Source organism: Dendropsophus ebraccatus, chromosome 14, assembly GCF_027789765.1.
Source record: "Dendropsophus ebraccatus isolate aDenEbr1 chromosome 14, aDenEbr1.pat, whole genome shotgun sequence".
In the NCBI taxonomy this organism is placed as follows: Eukaryota; Metazoa; Chordata; class Amphibia; order Anura; family Hylidae; genus Dendropsophus; species Dendropsophus ebraccatus.
The window spans coordinates 10,231,917-10,253,287 of record NC_091467.1 but is presented as its reverse complement, the minus strand read 5'-3'; the positions used below and the strand labels follow the sequence as shown (position 1 = coordinate 10,253,287).

General features: G+C 45.5%; 1 protein-coding gene across 2 annotated transcripts in view; it reads left to right on the top strand.

Moving 5' to 3' along the window:
* The window catches only part of ITCH (itchy E3 ubiquitin protein ligase), a 43,648-nt gene extending 24,969 nt beyond the window's left edge, over positions 1-18,679 (top strand). For both annotated transcript variants that reach the window (XM_069953912.1, XM_069953913.1), the window contains exons 7-24: positions 485-636; positions 1,337-1,505; positions 1,753-1,848; positions 2,467-2,641; positions 3,005-3,065; positions 3,182-3,266; positions 10,076-10,204; positions 10,759-10,831; positions 11,008-11,079; positions 12,217-12,305; positions 12,392-12,551; positions 13,549-13,682; positions 14,271-14,411; positions 14,553-14,673; positions 14,766-14,870; positions 15,561-15,657; positions 16,075-16,147; positions 17,129-18,679. In XM_069953912.1, the coding sequence (XP_069810013.1) occupies positions 485-636; positions 1,337-1,505; positions 1,753-1,848; positions 2,467-2,641; positions 3,005-3,065; positions 3,182-3,266; positions 10,076-10,204; positions 10,759-10,831; positions 11,008-11,079; positions 12,217-12,305; positions 12,392-12,551; positions 13,549-13,682; positions 14,271-14,411; positions 14,553-14,673; positions 14,766-14,870; positions 15,561-15,657; positions 16,075-16,147; positions 17,129-17,228 (2,032 nt within the window). In that variant the 3' untranslated portion in view covers positions 17,229-18,679. The remainder of the gene's footprint in view (positions 1-484; positions 637-1,336; positions 1,506-1,752; positions 1,849-2,466; positions 2,642-3,004; positions 3,066-3,181; positions 3,267-10,075; positions 10,205-10,758; positions 10,832-11,007; positions 11,080-12,216; positions 12,306-12,391; positions 12,552-13,548; positions 13,683-14,270; positions 14,412-14,552; positions 14,674-14,765; positions 14,871-15,560; positions 15,658-16,074; positions 16,148-17,128) is intronic.
* The last annotated feature ends 2,692 nt before the right edge of the window (positions 18,680-21,371 follow it).

The following is a 21,371-nucleotide window of genomic DNA, read 5'->3' as shown; positions in this document are numbered from 1 at the left end:
TTTTCCTCCTGAATTGGAAGTGCCGTGGTCAGTGGTCACGACCTTTCTACTGGCACCCGATTCAACCTACAATGAGGAGTGACACTTTCTTTTTCAAAAACTGCGCCACCCCTGTCCCCAGGTCATGTGTGGTATTACAGCACAGCCCCATTCACTTCGATGGAACTGAGCTGCAGAACCCCACACCCAAACTGAGGACAGGATAAGGCGGCCATGTTTTTCTAAGCCTAGACAACCCCTTTAAGAGTATTACAGCTGTACAGACCATGTATCTGCTAAGGCATACGGGAATAGAAGACCATATTTTATTTGGTTTGAAAGCCTGTAGTGAACTGAGTAATAATGAAGCAATAGATGAAATCTATGCCCACAACCCTGTAACCCTGTGGTCCCTTTGTATCTCCCAGTTTGAAGGACCACTGATTTGCTGAGCAGTTGTTGTTTTGTTGCTGTGTGGAGATCTTACACCAAACTTGTTTTCCAGTGCTGATAATACAGATGGCACAAGTCCTAGTGAAAACCGCAGATCAAATGGCACAAATTCACCATCTTTGTCCAATGGAGGCTTCAAACCCAGCAGGCCACCTAGACCATCACGGCCACCACCACCTACTCCTCCGAAAACAACCGCCTCAGGTAGGAGGATAAAACATCCACACGCAGTAACTGTAAGCCGAATGTTCTTTCATCTTACAGATTCCACAGATAAATTGGCCAATATCCCTATTGATAAAATTATTGTTTAGATTATAGACAAACTGTACCACCTGTACTCGTCTTCAGTCATCCACTTATTTGCATTTGCCCATTAATCATGAGGATAGAACTAGATGGAAATGTTTGCGGTATAAGGCTTTGTTTACTCAACGTAAGAGACCGGCCGTTCTGTGACCCGGCAGGGTTATGGAACAGCCGGTCTCTGAAAAGATCATCCCGGCCACAGTACCGGCCGGATGATCTTTGCAGGTGCAGGGTTCTGATGCAGGAGCATCTGTGCGCACCCGCATCAGAACTCTCCACTGCACGCTATGGAGCGAGCGGCCGGAGCCACATGCTCCATAGTGTGCACTGACATGGTTTTCTACGGGCGCTATTCGATGAATAGCAGCCGCAGAAAACTGACATGTCAGTTGTTTGCGGCGCCGCTAGCGATCCCGGCTGGAGCATATACCATGTGTATACGCTCCGTCCGGGATCCCATAGACAGCAAGGTAACGTATATTTTTGTAATAATCACGGCTGTTCTACAACGCCCGTGGTTTTACGAAAATATACGTTGTGTGAACATAGCCTAAATACGGATGAGGATATACTAATGATTTTGTCTGTCTTCTAGTCCCTCCTACTTTCAACAACTCAGAGACTGCAGCAAACATGGCGGTCAGCGCACCTGCTTCTGAGACTGAGGCTACGCCTGGTGCCCCTCCTGTGTCCAGACAGATTGTTCCCGTCAACATCGATAGCCAGAGAATCGGAAATGTGAACCAGGGAGCCCTTCCTCCTGGGTATGAAAAGAGAGAGACTGTAGGCGTTATGAAGCAGTGTAGGATTATCCTCTGTAGTTGGGAATATATGAATGTAGGGTATTCATACTGAAGCGTCAGGCTGGGTTTGTCATGTGAGCGGATGAATATTTTGCCATAGCATTTCTGACTATTGTAAAAACTCTAGTAATATTGGGGATGGTTGGGGAAATATGAATTTGTCCTGTGCTGTATAGTTATTATAAGGTTATGCTATCATTTCTCACAGGTGGGAGCAGCGTGTAGATCAGCATGGACGTGTATATTTTGTGGATCATGTAGCAAAAAGGACAACATGGGACAGACCAGAACCTCTTCCCCCTGGGTAAGTATCAGGTTGAAATTCTACGTATTATATGTTAGATCAGCCAAAGCTGTTTGGTAGGTGGCGGTCCAGTAACATATTGGCAGGTTCCCTATAACAAGTGGCCATATGTACATGTAAAGCTTGCTGCACGCAGAGTTTGAGCCTTACATTTCACACACACGTGCTTCAAATGTATTTGTGTGGCTTCCTTTACCCATGGGAGGCCAAATGCATGTCCTCTTGGCTTCTTGTATATCTCAGTATACCTCTCAGTAAGGAGTGACCTCTCTGCAGCCACCATTGATTATGTCAGGATCTGCAGGCCTATCCACGCCCTGGTCCCTGTTTTCCCCGCTCTGATCCGTCAGTGTCACACACAGCAGTATTGATCATGTGTACCATGTATGGTGTATTCTTATTTATTATAATTTAATAATAATAATAATAATAATAATAATAAATTACACAAGGAGGGGAAGCTTGTTCTCAGTGTTGCTGTGTGTGTTCTGCAGCCTGTGCACAGCAACTTAATTGAAGCTATATTATCGTTTTTATGTAGTTTTTATGTCACTAAAATTATCCTCTGAACGTTCTAACCTTTTATAGTTTCAATATAAATAATCCTTTAAATTTTAGGTGGGAGCGCCGTGTAGATAACATGGGGCGAATCTACTATGTAGACCACATAACACGGACAACCACATGGCAGAGGCCAACAATTGAGTCTGTACGGAACTACGAGCAGTGGCAGTTTCAGCGGAACCAGCTACAAGGGGCAATGCAGCAGTTCAACCAGAGGTTCATCTACGGGGTGAGCACCTATTACTTTTTCCCAGGGAAAGCAATGCTTACCTTTTGGCCAAATTTCTTGATAGTAGCGAACAGACACAGAGCTCAACTGCTCCTTTGAAGGTTCGTGAGGGTCTCACCACCTGGACCTTTACCAATCACATCCTCACTGTGACCAAGATTGAGGACCTTCATCCCCCATCCCCCTACTATGATATGTGATACGTTTGTAGAAAGGATAGATACCCTTTAAATGTACCTACTTGTCAGCATTGGTTGGGGTGGGTGGGCTAAAGAGGCATCCTATTGTATACCAGTATTCAAAATTGACATTATGTGATCATTGAGTTTATTATTCACAGCTATTCTGTTTAATTTCTTCCAGAACCAAGATTATAGTCAGAATAAGGAGTATGACCCCTTGGGACCATTACCTGCTGGATGGGGTAAGTATAAAACCATTTTGACCCTTTTCACCTTTGCAAACTACGAAGATAGAGAAGTCGTGATGTTTGCAGTTATTTGACCGTTAGGTGTTTTTGCTTTGTGTGATTTATTACAGAAAAGCGGACAGACGGAAACGGTAGAGTGTATTTTGTGAATCACACAACACGGACAACTCAATGGGAGGATCCAAGAAATCAGGGGTGAGTGTGAGTGGTAAAGGCACAATAATGTCTTCTGTGTGTGAGCGCTATATACATTCTAGACAGCTACAGATCTCCACACACTTGCTGAGTATCCAAATGTTCTCAATGGGGAAAAGTAAATAAGCCCACATAAGCATTAGGCATGATGAAATCTCTCCCCTAACTTCATCATCTGCCATTAGACAGTAGTAAGTAGACCCCCATGCACATTAGATGGTCAGGTTTGACTGACATTACTCTTAAAGACTGTGTCAGTAGGTTTTTGGTGTCCTATCTCAGTGTAGCATAAACCAGTGACAGAGAAGCTGAACAGAATGATGTATCACTTACATTGTTCTGTGCAGCTGATTTGGAGATATCCTCCTGAATAACATGGACAATAAGTAGTCCCTTTCATTATGTGCATGAGCTCAATAGTCCTGGATATTCATGAGATGAAGAAAACTTCATCCTATAGCTGCTGATTGGCAGTTATCTATCTATGCTGTGTATAGGCAGTCAGCTCTTACTCAGCAGCTGGAGGGCGGGGAGAGGGGTGTGGCAAGAATCCTATTCTCCTGCATATTAGGAGAACGGCTGAACAGAATGATTCGTAATACACCGATCTGTTCATTATTTCTGTCACTAGTTGATGCTGCCCTCATTTAAGGCATCATAAAAATAGTCATAGATGGGCAGCCTCTCATAGACTAGCTTGTATCACAATCTCATCTTGGTGTGTATCCTATACTGGCCTTGCCCTCTGCAAGCAAATTCATATGTAAGAACAGGGACTGAAAGACAGAGTTGCGTGGGGCGTGGCCTGACCAGGGATGTGAGCAGCCGCACGCTCAGGAGCTCCTGCCTAGTATCCGGCCATTTATCCTGCCTGCAGCTCGCTAACCGCCTCATTTTGGGGTGAGATCGGAGGGGAATCGTCCCAGCAGCGCTATAGACCGCAACCAGAGATGGTCCACACAAAATCCACCCGCTCCAGAAGCGGAAAAGAAGCCGGGACGGAGACGCCGCATAAACAAAATGGCGCCGCCGGAGGGGAGAAGATGAAGGAGGTTGTGGCGCGCCTGGAGAGATACGCCCGCGGCGCTGAGCATGGGGTGAGTGAGCGGCCCGCTGCGGAGCCAAATATAGAGGGGGACACAGAACACACGGTCCCGGCCTGGCCTGCGGCAGTGTGCGGTCAAGAAGCGGCACCATCCCCCAGCTCCTTACTGTCTGTGAGCTCTGAGTCGGCCATACCACCTGCTGCTGCTGCAGTTAATGAGCCCACCCTGAAAGACGTCTATACAGCAGTCCTGGCTCTGAGCAGCAGTATGGGGACTATCAGGGAGGAAGTCTCCCTTATCAGGCAGGATTTGCGCAAATCTAATGAACGGATCACTGTGGTGGAGACTAGGGTCAGTGATATAGAGGACCAACTACCCCCCATGACAAGGGACATGAAACGAATTGCCCATAATGTATCCCTGCTCATCTCCAAATCTGATGATTTAGAAAATCGGATGCGTAGGAATAACCTGAGATTTATTGGCATTCCTGAAAAGGCAGAAGGGAGGAGCCCGATTGACTTTTGTGAGAAATGGATAAAAGAAAAGTTCCCTGAGAATGTCTTATCACCACTATTTGCTATAGAACGTGCTCATAGAGTGCCATTCCGAGAACCACCACCGGGGGGCCCTCCTAGACCTCTGCTGATGAGAATCCTGCATTTTAAAGATAGAGATTCCATATTGCGTGCTGCAAGGGATCATCCAGACCTGACTATGCATGGGTCCCGCATATCCATTTTTCCAGATTTCTCGATTGAAGTGCAAAAAAGGAGAGCGCAATTCATGGATATCAAACGGAGGCTTAGAGCCCTAAATGTGATCTATTCTATGATATACCCGGCCAAGCTCAGAGTTGTTGCTCTAGGCACCGTCCATTTCTTTGAGGATCCACGGAAGGCCATGGACTGGCTGGATGACAACGAACAACATCTTAAAAGAGCGGCTAGAGAAAACTGAGATATGTTTGTCAAGTGGACGCTCTGCTGCTGATGCCTTCACTTCTGCCATCATTTGCTACCCTGCACCATGCGCACTGTTATGATACCTCCGTAACTACTGATGATGAGCAGACACAGATCACACTATTGCTAAGTTTGCTGTGTAAGGCATCCACTACTGCATTCTGATTACAGCTAGGCAGGATGCTGTACTGTGCAGAAACACAATTGTTTTTTTCCCGACTACTCTGTATAGTTGGATGATAAGTTCTGACGTTATCTCATCTGACCTGGGTTTCTAGGTGCCCCACTGTCTCTTGTTGGAGAGGCGATGTTTTCTTTTTGGTTTCAGTTAAGTTGCTTTCTCGTGCCAAGCTTCGTGTGTTCAAGTTCTTGCATTGCTGTCTCCTGTAGCCATAACCAGTTCTATTTTAAGATTCTGGCTACCATTAACTGGCATAAGGGGCTTAGTGACATCATGCACATATATACACAAACCCACCAATGGTGTATGAGGTGCAGATAGTGGCGTGGAATGTCTGGGGGGTGGGGAATGCAAATAAGAGGTGTGCGGTATTTAATGTACTGAAAGACTTCCTTCCTGGTATTCTCTGTCTGTCTGAGACCCATCTGACTAGGGACACCATGGCAGTTCTCTCCCGGAAATGGGCATCACACATTTATCAATCCACCTATTCCACCCATGCCCGGGGGGTGACTGTCCTGGTTCATAAGAATGTTGTGTTTGCCTGCCATGCTTCATTTATTGATGGGGAGGGGAGATATGTCTGCCTGCACTGTTCCATATATAACCAACCCATTATTTTAGTGGCGCTGTATATCCCACCCCCTTATAATTGCTCCACCCTTAAGAAGATCTTGACCATAATTGCCTCTCTACCCGACCTGCCCACGTTATTTGTTGGTGACTTTAATAACTTCCTGTCGGCTGATCTAGATAAGCACTCGCAAGGCCAGGGCGCTGGTGTAGCCGGTATGACCTCCTTGGCCAAAACCTTAGCGGAAGTGGGACTGAGTGATTTTTGGCGACTCCGAAACCCAGACACTCGCCAATACTCGTGCTATTCCAGTTCATATAAATCCCTGTCCCGCATTGATCTGGCTATAGGTAATGATAGTATGGCCCCTCTAGTGCACTCAGTGACTTATCTACCCCGTAGTATCTCTGATTATTCGCCCCTGCATGTTAAACTTCAATGGGGATCACTGGGATATCGGGGGGGCAACTTATGGCGATTGAATCCCTTCTGGCTCAATCTGGTGGATACGGGTGCTGAGTTAGAAGTAGCACTTACAGAATATTTCCGGATTAACCGGGGTACCGCTACGCAGATTATGGTCTGGGATTGTATGAAAGCATATGTGCGTGGCCTTTACGTGCAACGAATTAGTGCACGTAAGGCCAAAACGAGGGCATTGACGAAAGCTATGCAAGCTAGAGTGACTGAAACTGAGGCAGCGTATGTTGACTCGCCCACTACCACAATGTTGGGGCACTGGGAGGAGGCGCAAAAGGGGCTGAGAGAACACCTGATCTCTGTGGCAGAGGATAAGCGCTTATTCCAGAAGCAGACATATTTTCATGAAGGGGAGAGTGCGGGACATATGCTTGCCATGGTGGTAAAGGCTCAAACTGGCACTTCACACATAGCTAAGTTGGTTGCTCAGGATGGTACGCCCCACACTACTGATGAGGACATATTGAACTGTCTTACTTCCTATTATGAGGACCTCTACTCCTCCAGGCTTGCTGCAGGGGCCAATCACGATATAGACAACTATATAGCGCGTGTCCCATTGCCAACATTAAAGTCAGAACTCAGTAGTCAGCTTGACGAGCCTTTGACACTAGAAGAAATAGTGGCAGCTATACAGTCCCTACCCAATGAGAAGGCACCGGGGGTAGATGGCCTGCCGGGGGAGTTTTATAAACGACATAATGAGTATATTGCCCCTCACTTGTTGGAGACTTTCCAGGCTGCCCTACAGCAGGGAGAGCTTCCCCCGTCCATGAGGGAAGCGATTATAGTTGTATTGCCCAAGCCGGGGAAAAACCCAGAGTATCCGGAATCATACAGGCCGATTTCTTTACTAACAGCGGATGTTAAAATATTAGCGAAAGTACTAGCTAATAGATTGGCCACAGTAATTACTCATTTAATACACCCGGACCAGTCTGGCTTTATGCCTAACCGGTCCACGGCGCACAATTTGCGCAGGCTACATCTGAACTTGCAGGCATACTCCCCGGCGGATACTCCTGCTGCCGTGATCTCACTCGACGCTGCCAAAGCCTTTGACAGCGTCGAGTGGGAGTATTTATGGCGGGTAATGGAACACATGGGGTTTGGGGTGAATTTTGTGAATTGGGTGAAACTCCTATACGCGTGCCCATTGGCGCGTATTAGGACGAATGGTAGGCTGTCACAGAGTTTTAAATTAGCACGGGGGACGAGGCAAGGCTGCCCGTTGTCCCCGCTGCTTTTTGCAATTGCTATAGAGCCGCTTGCGGCCCTTATTAGGACATCGGACGCTATAGTAGGCATTCCGAGGCAGGATGGGGAAGAACGTATCTCACTGTACGCAGATGATATGTTATTGTACTCTGCTGACGTGGCTCGATCCATTGGCCCCATAATGGAAATAATTACTAGTTTTGGTCGTAGGTCGGGCCTCCTAATAAATTGGGACAAGTCTGTGGTTCTTCCTTTGACCCCTTCCTTCCCTATCAGCGCATTATCCTCTGCTCCATTGCGGGTGGTTTCTAGATTCAAATACCTGGGCATTCTAGTCACGGCAAGCCTCAAAGATTATATACCCGATAACCTGCTACCTCTGATGGCTAAGCTGGCCTCAAAGGCGGAGGCATGGGCTAAATTACCTTTGTCAGTGGTGGGGAGAAGTAACTTGCTGAAGATGGTCCTTATGCCGCAGCTGCTGTACGTACTACACAATTCTCCAGTCTGGCTCCCAGCCAAATACTTTAAGCGGATGAACTCCATCTTCAGGGAGGTTATATGGAAAAAGTCGGTGGCAAGGATAAAACTAGAGGTTCTACATCGGGGGAAAGATGACGGGGGACTGGCCATTCCGGACCCATTCTATTATTTTTTGGCAGCACAGCTGCAGCATATTAAAGGGTGGGGGCAGGCTGATGATGTGGGCATAGCGGGACGACTGACATCTGGGCTTACAGGACATGTACCGCCCATAGCGGCAATTGAAGCAAATTGTACTAAACTTCGCAACAAGGTGCTCCCCACATTACTCCTCATGACTAGAGTGTGGACTAGAGTCAAGTCACTTTTGGGTATTCCCAGTCATACAGTCTTTACACCTCTGTGGCGTAATCCAGCCCTTCCAGAGGTATTTAAACTGGAGGGCTTCACCCCGTGGGCTAGAAGGGGGATACGTTTCCTGTCACAGGTATGGAAAGATGGTGCATTGGAGTCCTTTGAGAAGTTGAAGGAGGAATACCTCCTTCCAAACACTATGTTTTATCAATACTTGCAGCTGCGTCACGCTCTGCAGACACAGCATGCGGCCACGCCACTTACTATTGGGACGCATGCTTTGTTGGTAGAGATTGGAGACAGGGGTACACTAAGAGGCACTATATCTCTGGGGTATGACACCTTACTGGCAGCTAGACATGCGGGAGTCCCCTTAGCAGCGAGGGTTAAGTGGGAGGCAGAGGTGGGGCCACTTGATGATGCGCAGTGGAATGAGATACTTTCGCTAACGCCTCTGCTCTCTCTTTGTGAACCACAGCGCATGTCACAGCTGCTCTTGATACACAGAGTGTACCGTACCCCTCTGGTGCTGAAAAAAATCGGATTCAGAACGGATTCTAGATGCCCACGATGTGGGGAGGACGAAGCCCACGTTCTCCACATGTTTTGGTCATGCCGGGAACTTGAGTCCTTTTGGAGGGAGGTGCTGGCTCTCATTAAAAAGGTGTTCGGGCTGGATACTGCTGTGCACCCCAAACAGTGTATTCTGGGACTATTAGATCACCTTAACCTGGATGACTATACGGTGTTGGGAGTACAGCGACTACTGTACCAGGCCAGGAAGACTATAGCTGCCAAATGGATCCAAACTCAGGCCCCCACTATCGCAGAGTATATAAATAAGATGAATGTGGTGATACGCCTGGAAAGGGGGGTGTATCTAAAACGGGGTTGCCCTCGCAAATTTGAAGCAATTTGGGGTAAGTGGGTGGATACACCGGGACTACCATCACGCTCCCTCTTGCAACTCTGTAGAAGCCCTATGCAGGCGTTGGTGGGGACACTATAGCTATCCCGATAACCTGACTGGATGATAATGTAGTTTAGATATAATGCACATGGAGACGGCAGGAGGTATTACGCAATCTGAGAGGTATGGCACGAGGTTTAGTCTCTGGTATTCTTCTTTTTGTGGTTTTTATGTTACTATGGGACCATGAAACTGTTAGTGGAAGAACTTCCTTTTCTTCTACCTCCGGTATTTGCTGTTGACTACATATGAATGGTCCCCGTTTAATGAATAAAATAGAAAAAAGTTAGGAACTGTACCTTCCTGAATGCTACCTGCATGTAACCTCTTGTCATTGTGTCATTAAGAATCTTCTGTATGACTGTGTTACTCATATACTCATATACTGTATTGTACAGATCTTAATAATAAAAAAATTACTTGATTCAGAAAGACAGAGTTGCGTATTTGGAAGCATCATGTATGCTTTTTAATATTCGCAATCATTTGTGCTATGTGGTAACTTGTGTCGCTATCTTTTTGTTGTTGTGCATTTCAGGCAACTGAATGAAAAGCCATTGCCAGAGGGCTGGGAGATGAGGTTTACAGTGGACGGAGTTCCTTATTTTGTAGATCACAATAGAAGAACCACTACTTATATTGATCCTCGAACTGGAAAATCTGCCTTGTGAGTTGTCCGTCGATAATTGGGAGAGCGAGGGCCTCATTCACACATCTGTAATTGCGGATCCGCGACTACAGGCGGCATTATGTATTGCAAGGACCCAGGGATTAGAATGGGTGGTCTGTAATGCAACTATAGTATAATACCGCACAATGACATGCTAGTATTTAGTATTTTTTGCGGCACTGATCACTTAGCTTTTACAGATCTGTAGAAACTACGGATGTGTTAAAGGATCAATACAAATCAATGGGTACTATACTGTTACTGTTATCTGGGTTTAGAAGAATATGGCCACTCCTGTCCTCAGGTTAGGTTTGGGGTTTTGCATCTCAGTTCCATTGAATGGTGCTGGATTGTAATACCATATACAACCTGATGACAGTGGTGGCGCTGTTTTTACGAGATAGTACCTGAGTTTTTTCTAATCCTCGATAACCCCTTTAATAATGACATGTGAATGGGGCCTAATGCTTATCTGACACTTGATTATTTTTATTAGTTTACATTTGTAAGGAGTAGTCACACATTAGTCTCTCTTTTCTCCCCATGTACAGAGAAAACGGCCCACAGATTGCGTATGTGAGGGATTTTAAGGCAAAGGTGCAATACTTCAGGTTCTGGTGTCAGGTGAGTACATGTATTTAGATGGCTGCCTTACTCCCGGATACAGAACTTATACCCTGAAATCTCTTTTGACACTAGCACCGAAAATTCCATGAAAAAGTGGCCTTCTCCGTTTTATTATACACTTGAGCTACTTTAGTATTTTTACTTGTTGATCAATGTCCACTATGTTATTGCAGCAACTCTTCATGCCGCAGCACATCAAGATCACAGTCAACAGGAAAACCTTGTTTGAGGATTCCTTCCAGCAGGTTTGTAATAAACTCCACTTTACGTTGGTCTAAAAAGCAATGTAGTTTGTGTGAATGAATAATTAAAGTTTACTTGTAGTACACACACGGGACTCCACCTTTTAGTTGTCTGACCAATCACAGTAGAGCTGCCTGAAAAACATGGATATGGCCTATGGCTGTAACCATGTTTTCCAGGACTCCCTACGACTGCATTTAACTTCTCCAGATGCCGGAAGTCAAATGCTGAATGTTCGGGTTTGGAGAATGTTGCCGAATTTGAACAGTATGGCACTAGTCTTGATCTCTCTGGAGACAGGTTTCCCAGGCAGAGCAGATTACAGAGAAGGGAGACCTCTCGTGGCCAAGACTTATATTTCAGGGATAAGAAGTCATTTTTGGTTAATGAAGCGATTTACAAAAATGTTAGGTTATTAATCGCATGACTATCACATGGAGTTGGACTATTAACTTAAAGGGGTACTCCGGGCTGGGGTGCTTTTTACTGTATGGCCCGGGAGGGATTGGATATAGATGCTGCCATCCACTTACCTCCTTGGTTCCAGTGCCCGGTCCTTGATCACACCAACCCATTCTCTCATCCCGCTGCCGCTTCCTGGTCTGAGCTGCGGCTTGAGACTAGAGATGAGCGAACTGCGCTGACTTTTCTCCCGAAAGCAGTTTGCTCTCTCATCATGCCTTTGATCCCGGCTGCATAATTGCGCTCACAGGAATATGCTGCCAGGATATTCCAGGGAACTGCTGTTGAATTCCCTGGAATATCCTGGCTGCATATTTGCGGGATCGCAACTATGTGGCCGGGATCAAAGGCATGATGAGAGAGGTCTGACGGTCCGCTCATCTCTACTTGAGACGTGATGTCTTAAGGCAGTTCAGCCTTTCAGCGGCCGAGGCGGGACCCCGCTATGACCTCTCAATGGCTGAGCTGCCTTGAGACGTCATGTCTCAAGCCGCAGCTCAGACCAGGCAGCAGGACGGGAGAACGGGGCGGCACGATCCGAGGCCCGGCACTGGAACCAGGGAGGTAAGTGACCGGCAGCCTCTCCATACCCATGGAGATATCCATACCCTAAAAATAACCCTAGCTCGGAGTACCCCTTTAAGTATACATTTCATTTAATTTCTTGTCTTGTTTAGATAATGAGCTTTAACCCCCAAGACCTGAGGAGAAGACTCTGGATTATCATTCCTGGAGAGGAAGGGCTTGATTATGGAGGTGTCGCAAGGTAACGCCATGACCTTAGCGATGGATTGAAACATGGAAAATTTCATCAGCTCATACATGTATAATATTATTTTCTTTTCTTATCAGGGAATGGTTCTTTCTTCTGTCCCATGAAGTTCTTAACCCCATGTACTGCCTGTTTGAGTATGCAGGAAAAGATAACTACTGCTTGCAAATCAACCCTGCTTCCTATATCAACCCTGACCATCTGCGCTACTTCCGCTTTATCGGCAGGTTCATTGCCATGGTGAGTTTAGCGGTCTCTCCGCTGTGGAGAAGTAGCAGATTTGCATCCCACTTGATAAATTAGGTCCAGGTGTTATATGCCAGGTCTATTTGAGGTTGGAACATTAAATGACACACATGCCTAAATGGCCAGGTCTGTATATTTTTGTACACTTCGTTTACATGCCTGGTTTGGTATCCTTCGCTTTCTCAAGCACAGGGCACCTGGTTAAAGGGAACCTGCTGTGTGCCCGGGAAGCTGCTGCAGGGTTGGTTGATACGTGCTCCTGGGAACCAAATCAGCCCAATTTAGCCGATTGGCTCCCTTTAAATGCTCGAGTCTCCCATTGATTTCAATGGGGTTGGCTACGTGAGTTGAGCACTCGAGCATTGAAAAAACTTGACTTGAGTTACGAGCACTTGGGTATTTATGTGCTTGCTCAACACTACTTTCTATTAAAGTGGGCTTTCTCACTATCTAGGATGTCTTAGTAATATCCTAGAATCTGGCAGGTGCAATTCAGGTTCCAAACCTTTCATATATCAGAGTGGATTTCCCAAGTTCCTAAAGTGTAGTAAGCTGGAAGCACAGACTGATAGATGAAAGGTACCATGTGTCCTCTTAACATAACAGCCATCTAACAGTGCCTGCACTTTGGAACCTGAATTGCAGCTGACAGGTACACTTTAAGTAAACAGGATAGTACTAAGATTTCCTAGAGAGCGGGAAAACCTGCTTTACTATACATGGCACAGAAACATGGCCTTATTCACTTAGAAGGGGCCGTGCCCTTCCCGGCACATAGGACACTGCCCTCCAAGAGAGGACACTGACGCGACCTTTATTCTCTGAACGGCCGGACATCTCAGCAGTCAGACCTCCACTGTTCAGGATTTTCTGGCATATCCTAGCAATAAGCCATATAGTATTCAAAGAGAACGGTGCCCCATTCATCTTCTATTGGCAGGTTAGATATGTGTGCGCCGCATTGGAATAACATCTCATATTTCTTTCTTAGGCTTTATTCCATGGTAAATTTATAGACACTGGTTTCTCCCTGCCATTCTACAAACGCATATTAAATAAGCCGGTGGGGCTGAAGGATTTGGAATCGGTAGACCCTGAGTTCTACAACTCTCTCATCTGGATCAAGTAAGTACCATCTTAGGGTCCATTCACACGTACAGGATCTTTAGTTACATTGATATCTGCAGCAGATTCTGTGTGTGTGAATGGACCCTTCATGTTTTTTGTCACTATGACAATGTTCCTAGGTTCACGTGGGTCAGGGTGCTGCATCCTTACTGCATGGGAAAAAACATAGCCGGGGCATAACTAGAAATAGCAAGTTTTTTATTGGGACCCCTCCCGACTGACCAAAAACCTAAAAAGTGTAGTCATAACCTATAACATGTAACTGCAAGTGCTCGTCAGGAGCGCTTACAGTTATAGGGACGTTTTCAGCACCTACTGTAGGAGGATTGTTTGGCCACCAGGTATTGCAAATGATGAGGCTCAGGGGGTCCAGTGTACTGCAGGAATGGGCCACCAGGCCCTCTGAGGCAGTGGGCCCCATAGCAAGTGCTATGGCTGCTACGGTGGTAATTACGCTCATGCTACAACCATTGCCATAAATATCCTGAAATTTACCATTTTTGATTGAAAATCAATCAATATAAAATAGCATATATTGTTGTTGTTTATGATTATTATTTATTATTAATTTATTTTTCTTTTTAGGGAAAACAATATAGAAGAGTGTGGACTGGAAATGTTCTTCTCGGTAGATAAGGAGCTCCTTGGGGAGGTTAAAAGCCAAGACCTTAAACCAAATGGGAGCAATATCCAGGTGACAGAGGAAAACAAGGAAGAATACATAAGGTAAGATCTATGTCTGATGGCTCGTCTCATCACCAGTGCCGGGCCGCCTCATCTTACTGGTTCACAGATATTACACCAATGTATATTAGGAATTTTATGAATTGCTTGCTGAATGATTTGTGGCTTTCCTGCTTACCTAAGGCTGGTGGCCGAGTGGAGATTATCTCGCGGAGTGGAGGAGCAGACGCAGGCGTTCTTTGAAGGCTTTAATGAAATTCTACCCCAGCAGTACTTGCAGTACTTTGATGCCAAAGAATTGGAAGTAAGTGGAGTATAGCAGAATGCCAGTAAGATGAAGTGTTCTTGTGAGAGAGAGAACATATACATATTGCCTGTCTTCTCCTCCTTCATTAGGTTCTTCTGTGTGGGATGCAGGAAATCGATTTGAATGATTGGCAGCGGAACACAATCTACCGGCACTATACAAGAACCAGCAAGCAAATCGTTTGGTTCTGGCAGGTGAAGATTTTTTTTACTTGTTATTATATTAAAATGCCTTATTTGCTAAAAGTGTTGTTGTGTGTGTGTTTTTTTTTTTTTTTTTTTACTTTTTAGAAACAGTGCCACTCTTTGATATGGCAACTCATTACTTGACTGTATTACTTGGTGTTTTAGTCAGTTAAAGGTACTCCGGCAAAAAGTGTTTTTCTTTTAAACTAACTGGTGTCAGAAAGTTATATAGATTTGTAATTTACAAAAAAAAAAATCTCAAGTCTTCTAGTACCTATCACCTGCTGTATGTCCTGCAGGAAGTGGTGTATTCTTTGCAGTCTGACCCAGTGCTCTCTACTGCCACCTCTTTCCAGAGCAGGAGAGGTTTTCTATGAGGATTTGCTTTTGCTCTGGACAGTTCCTGACATGGACAGAGGTGGCAGCAGAGAGCTCTACTGTGTCAGACTGGAAAGAATACACCACTTCCTGCAGGATATACAGCAGCTGATAAGTACTGGAAGTAAGAGATTTTTAAATAGAATTAAATTGCAAATTTGTATAACTTTCTGACACCAACTGATTTGACAGAAAAATAAAAATAAAACTTTTTGCATATCGTATATACCGTTCCAAATATTGACGCTTTAAATGTTTTTTTTTTTTGTTATTTTGCAAATATGTGTTATTTTTCCTTTATTTTTATTTTTCTTCTTCTAGTTTGTTAAAGAAATTGACAATGAGAAGCGCATGAGACTCCTTCAGTTTGTTACTGGGACTTGCAGATTACCAGTCGGAGGCTTTGCAGATTTAATGGGTATGTAGACTTCGGTAGAGGCTGTAGTGTCTGTGGACGTATGAAACTATTCAGGCAGGTTTGTCATCTCTATTTCCCTCAATGGTTTTGGGCAATTGGTATGACACACGAGAATGCACTTCAGGCCCATTCTTGTGGATAGCCCAAGAAAGTCTACGGTCAGAATAACCCTTTTAGTTCCATCCAGTGATGTGCATATGGTGTCCCTCAGCCATCTCATTCACAAGAAGACCGTAACCATAAGAAGCATGGCTTGTCCAATAATGCTGGTGCTATATTAATTATTGAAATGTAACTAATGTCAGATAATTTCTCTAGTGGTAGTGGATAGGCTGGATAGAGTTTCTAGTGTAATACAAAGCATCTGAATTACATAGTTGCGTTTTTGTATTCTCAATATAATTACTTTCCTCATAGGGAGCAATGGCCCTCAGAAGTTTTGCATTGAGAAGGTTGGGAAAGAAAACTGGCTGCCTAGGAGTCACACATGGTAAATATGTATATGGCATATATATATATGTATAACTATGGATATATCACTACATGACTTATATGGGGAAATATGCAAAAAAAGAAGAGTCTGTGGAGCCTCATTTAAGAGTCTTTAAAACACAGGACTAGGCAGATATCCCTCCGGGAAGGACCCAGCCAAGGGGCGGCTCCTGTAGGGGAACCACCATAACCACCATATTAAGTGGCCCTATAAGTCAATGTAATGATAAGCGATAAACCAAGGCCAGGCATCCATCCATCACACCCCAAAACAGCTGTATATGGGGTAGGTAACATGGTCTTACTGTATGGATGAGTAATGGCCAGACATAGGCAAAGTTTTCAAAAGTTTTTTTTTTTTTTTTGCATAAAATTCACAAACTTGCGACCCACACCTTAAAGTGTCACTGTCATTTCATTTTTTTTACAGTAACTGTAATTGGGTTTATTAGGCAAATATGCCATTATCTGCCTTCATAAGGACTTTCCCCAGGCTCCCCCTGCTCTCTCTCATTCACTGCTCTTTATCAGGAAATCTCGACTCTTTTACATCAGTCAGTCCTGTGTAACCTATGGAGAGGGGAGAGGGGAGAGGGGAGGGGGGACAAGGGAGCAGAGAACATTAGTCGCCAGCAGAGAGCAAAGGATTACACAGTGGGAGCTGTGTGAAAACCGGTATTCAGAGGTCAGAGAGGTCAGTGCTGACTTCAGAGGAGAGAGCCCAGTGATGTAGCTTTAACTTTACTCTTTGTTGTCCTGTTTTGGTGCCTCATCTCTCTCCACCCCTCCCCTCTCCATAGAGAACAATGAGGACAGGGGGGAGAGCTTCAAACTGATTTTTCATGATAAAAATGCATTTTTTGGCTAATAAACCCAATTATAAAGTTTCTTAAAATCGCCTTTACTAACTTAAATGCAAATGCAGCTGCGCTCATCCCTAGTAATGGCGGTGACATCAATTCTGTTTATTTACTTTCAGCTTTAACCGTCTGGATCTTCCACCCTATAAAAGCTTTGAGCAGCTTAAGGAGAAATTGCTGTTTGCAATAGAAGAGACCGAAGGATTTGGCCAAGAGTGAGAAGTCCCGGACATATCCTGCTGGCACAATGTGTGAACACTGCTGATCCCCCCTCCCTGACCTCCTCCATTCTCCAGTTTTTTTTTCTCTCTCAAGGATTCACTCTTCAGTGATGGCATATTGTCTTATAACATTTTCCAAGCTCTTTGTCCTTTTGGGCCTAAGCCTGTCCTTTACACACCTCTATATGTAATATATCACCAGGAGAATCATGGCTCTCTGTATGTACATGTAGCTAAGGCTTTAGTTCTCTTCCAGTCTTCCAGGGATGTGACACTATGCATCCTATGTGGGGATAACATTCACCAGGTTCTGTCCACTTACCAGTGTTATACCACAGGGCACCGGCAGCCCATTGAGCTGTATATAGCCATATTTATTATGCACTAGGGGAGTGTGTCCTGTGGAGTAATGCTCACCGGTAAATTACCCATCATGCTTTTTAATGGAAACAATACCCCAATGTCCTCTAGATATAAGAGGTTTTGCCTATAGGGATGCCGTCTATTTGATGACCGTGCACAGCATGGCATCGAGCCATTTATCTAGTAGAGCCGTCATCCCCATGAGTTTATTATTGCTGTCTGACCAGTCTGTGGTCCTTGTACAGAATAGAAAAGCTCTGTTTAACGTTCACACAAATCATTTTTAAGTTTGTCTGAAATTCCTAATATATGACATAAACACGCACGCTTTCCGTGTCTCGGCGGACCATCGTCTAAATGACTGGAGGTTTAGAGCAAACGTCTTAAGTTCCTAGATCTGTCTGTACTTCGTGTGTGTTCCGTACTCTTGCTCGAGGCTGAAGACCTGCATGCCCTTGACCTGTGTGGTGTCAGTAGATATGGTCTAAGCCTTAGCCCCCCTTGCAGGACGCTATGTTCCCAGCCTGCAGATGTCCTCACTGCTGTGAGTATGTAAAGCGCAGTGACTGGCGGGAAAAAGATGATGATGATGATGATGTAGTAGTAATGGGGAATTAACCACTTGTCCATAGGATACAGGGCACGTCCATCTTTGTGCAGCATCATACAGTTTATATCCAATTACCTCCTGTATTACAGTTCAGAGCAGCGCTCACAATTCTGCCAATTTGTCATTGCAAGCAATCCAAAACCTTGTTGGGTTCACCCTTAAAGGAACACTAAGGTGATAGTCTTTCCCCCACTGGGGTTTGTTTAGCAGTTGAGCTGAACTCCTATAATGCTGAATTCCGGTATAGAGTAAAGAGGGGAATTTGCCATCATGTGAGCCGGGGAGTCATTCGGCAAGAGAAACATTGTAGACTTCAGCTTGCAGAATGGTGATTGTAGATCTGAGCCGTAATATGGCTGTGACAAAGGGCTAGTGCAGGTGGTGTAATACAATGAGTTTACCAAACTATATATAAATTGTAAGAATGGTGTCAGACATACAATGGGGGGAATAAGGATTTGATAAGCTGACGACTTTGCACATTTTCCCACTTTCACAGAATGGTAAGGGGGGTAATATTTATGGTCCGTAACATCACCTCCAAAGATTTTCTATTTTGTTGAGGTGTGGAGACTGGCAACCACTCCAGGACTCTGAAATGCTTCAGAGTCGCTCCTTTAGTTCCGGACTGTGTGTCTCCTCCTTAGTTGTCCCGGCTGTGTGTTTCCTCCTTAGTTGTCCTGTGTGTTTCCTCCTTAGTTGTCCTTTGTGTTTCCTCCTTAGTTGTCTCGGCTGTGTGTTCCCTCCTTAGTTGTCCCGGCTGTGGGTTTCCTCCTTAGTTGTCCCGGCTGTGTGTCTCCTCCTTAGTTGTCCCGGCTGTGTGTTTCCTCCTTAGTTGTCCCGGCTGTGTGTTTCCTCCTTAGTTGTCCCGGCTGTGTGTTTCCTCCTTAGTTGTCCCGGCTGTGGGTCTCCTCCTTAGTTGTCCTGTGTGTTTCCTCCTTAGTTGTCCCGGCTGGGGGTTTCCTCCTTAGTTGTCCCGGCTGTGTGTTTCCTCCTTAGTTGTCCCGGCTGTGTGTTTCCTCCTTAGTTGTCCCGGCTGTGGGTTTCCTCCTTAGTTGTCCCGGCTGTGGGTTTCCTCCTTAGTTGTCCCGGCTGTGTGTTTCCTCCTTAGTTGTCCCGGCTGTGTGTTTCCTCCTTAGTTGTCCCGGCTGTGTGTTTCCTCCTTAGTTGTCCCGGCTGTGTGTTTCCTCCTTAGTTGTCTTGTGTGTTTCCTCCTTAGTTGTCCCGGCTGTGTGTTTCCTCCTTAGTTGTCCCGGCTGTGTGTTTCCTCCTTAGTTGTCCTGTGTGTTTCCTCCTTAGTTGTCCCGGCTGTGTGTTTCCTCCTTAGTTGTCCCGGCTGTGTGTTTCCTCCTTAGTTGTCCCGGCTGTGTGTTTCCTCCTTAGTTGTCCCGGCTGTGGGTCTCCTCCTTAGTTGTCCTGTGTGTTTCCTCCTTAGTTGTCCCGGCTGGGGGTTTCCTCCTTAGTTGTCCCGGCTGTGTGTTTCCTCCTTAGTTGTCCCGGCTGTGTGTTTCCTCCTTAGTTGTCTTGTGTGTTTCCTCCTTAGTTGTCCCGGCTGTGTGTTTCCTCCTTAGTTGTCCCGGCTGTGTGTTTCCTCTGTTTCCTCCTTAGTTGTCCTGTGTGTTTCCTCCTTAGTTGTCCCGGCTGTGTGTTTCCTCCTTAGTTGTCCCGGCTGTGTGTTTCCTCCTTAGTTGTCCCGGCTGTGGGTTTCCTCCTTAGTTGTCCCGGCTGTGTGTCTCCTCCTTAGTTGTCCCGGCTGTGTGTTTCCTCCTTAGTTGTCCCGGCTGTGTGTTTCCTCCTTAGTTGTCCCGGCTGTGTGTTTCCTCCTTAGTTGTCCCGGCTGTGTGGTGGGTTTCCTCCTTAGTTGTCCCGGCTGTGGGTTTCCTCCTTACTTTGTCCCGGCTGTGTGTTTCCTCCTAAGTTGTCCCGGCTGTGGGTTTCGGGTCATTATCATGCGGGAACACCCATAATTGCGCCAACAGTTGTTGCCCTCTAACCAAGCTGCTTGCCTATTTTCCTGTAGCCCATTTCAGCCTTGTGCAGGTCTACAATTTTGTCCATGACTCTCTGATCTTGGTTATGGTGGAGAGTTTGGAGTGTGATTGAGTGTATGGACAGGTGTTTATTATACAGGTAACAAGATCAATAAGGTGCAGGTAATCCAGGTAATGAGGGCAGAGTAGGAGGAGCTTCATTACACACACAAACACCTCTCCACTCTTTGTAGGTGGGAAAACTTGCAAGGTCGGCAGCGTATGAAATCCTTATGCTCCCCACTGTATGCTTCACCTTCACTTTAGATGGGTACAGGGTTATATACTAGAGAAGTACATGATCTGTAGATCAGCAGCAGTAGTGACATACAGCTAGTAATATCTGCTCCTGGAATCCATCAGCAAACTATAGACCAGCCTTTGGCTGTCAGGGCATGATGGGAGTTGTAGTTTTATAAGTTGGAGAGCCATCAGTTGAGGAGCACTGCTGTAGACTGACCTTTATAGTGGCTTCTGGTTATCTGGGACAGGTTGAAAGCCATTGGGCATTCTCCTTGGTGTCTGCGCTCTAGTGGCAGCCTATGACTTGGTTGTAACTGGGGAAATTAGGCTAGTATATGTTAGGAAATGTCATATAATATATTAGTGTTCACTTGGGGTGTACAGGGATATATATAGCCAGAGCATTCCATTCACTTGTGTTCCTTTACACATTTAAAGAGGCACTAAACCTAAGTCAGCCCCTCCCCCTCTACATTACCGGCTGGGAATATACGTCCAAGCAACACGTCCGCTTCCATCTCCGAGCTCCCCGGATGTTTATTGCATCGCTCTCATTTCACAAAACAACTTTGGACATGTCAAAAGGTTTTCGATTGGTCGCGGTTTGGGTGCCGTGACCCCCACTGGGACTATAGAAGACAGGGAGAGAAGCGCTTAGCTGAGCTCTTCTCTACTCTCATCTAGCCATCAGTGGTAACCAAAACTTTTTGGACTTGTCAAAAATTATTATTATTTTTTTTTTTTACAAGAAAGTTTAGTGCTCCCTTAGTAACCTGTGGGTTTTATTTTTTTTCTGTATTTTTACCTCAAACTTTGGAAGTGTAATGTCTGAGCTGTGTGAAAATGACATTAGCGGTAATTGTATATACGGCGGTCCTTCATCTTCCATTCATGT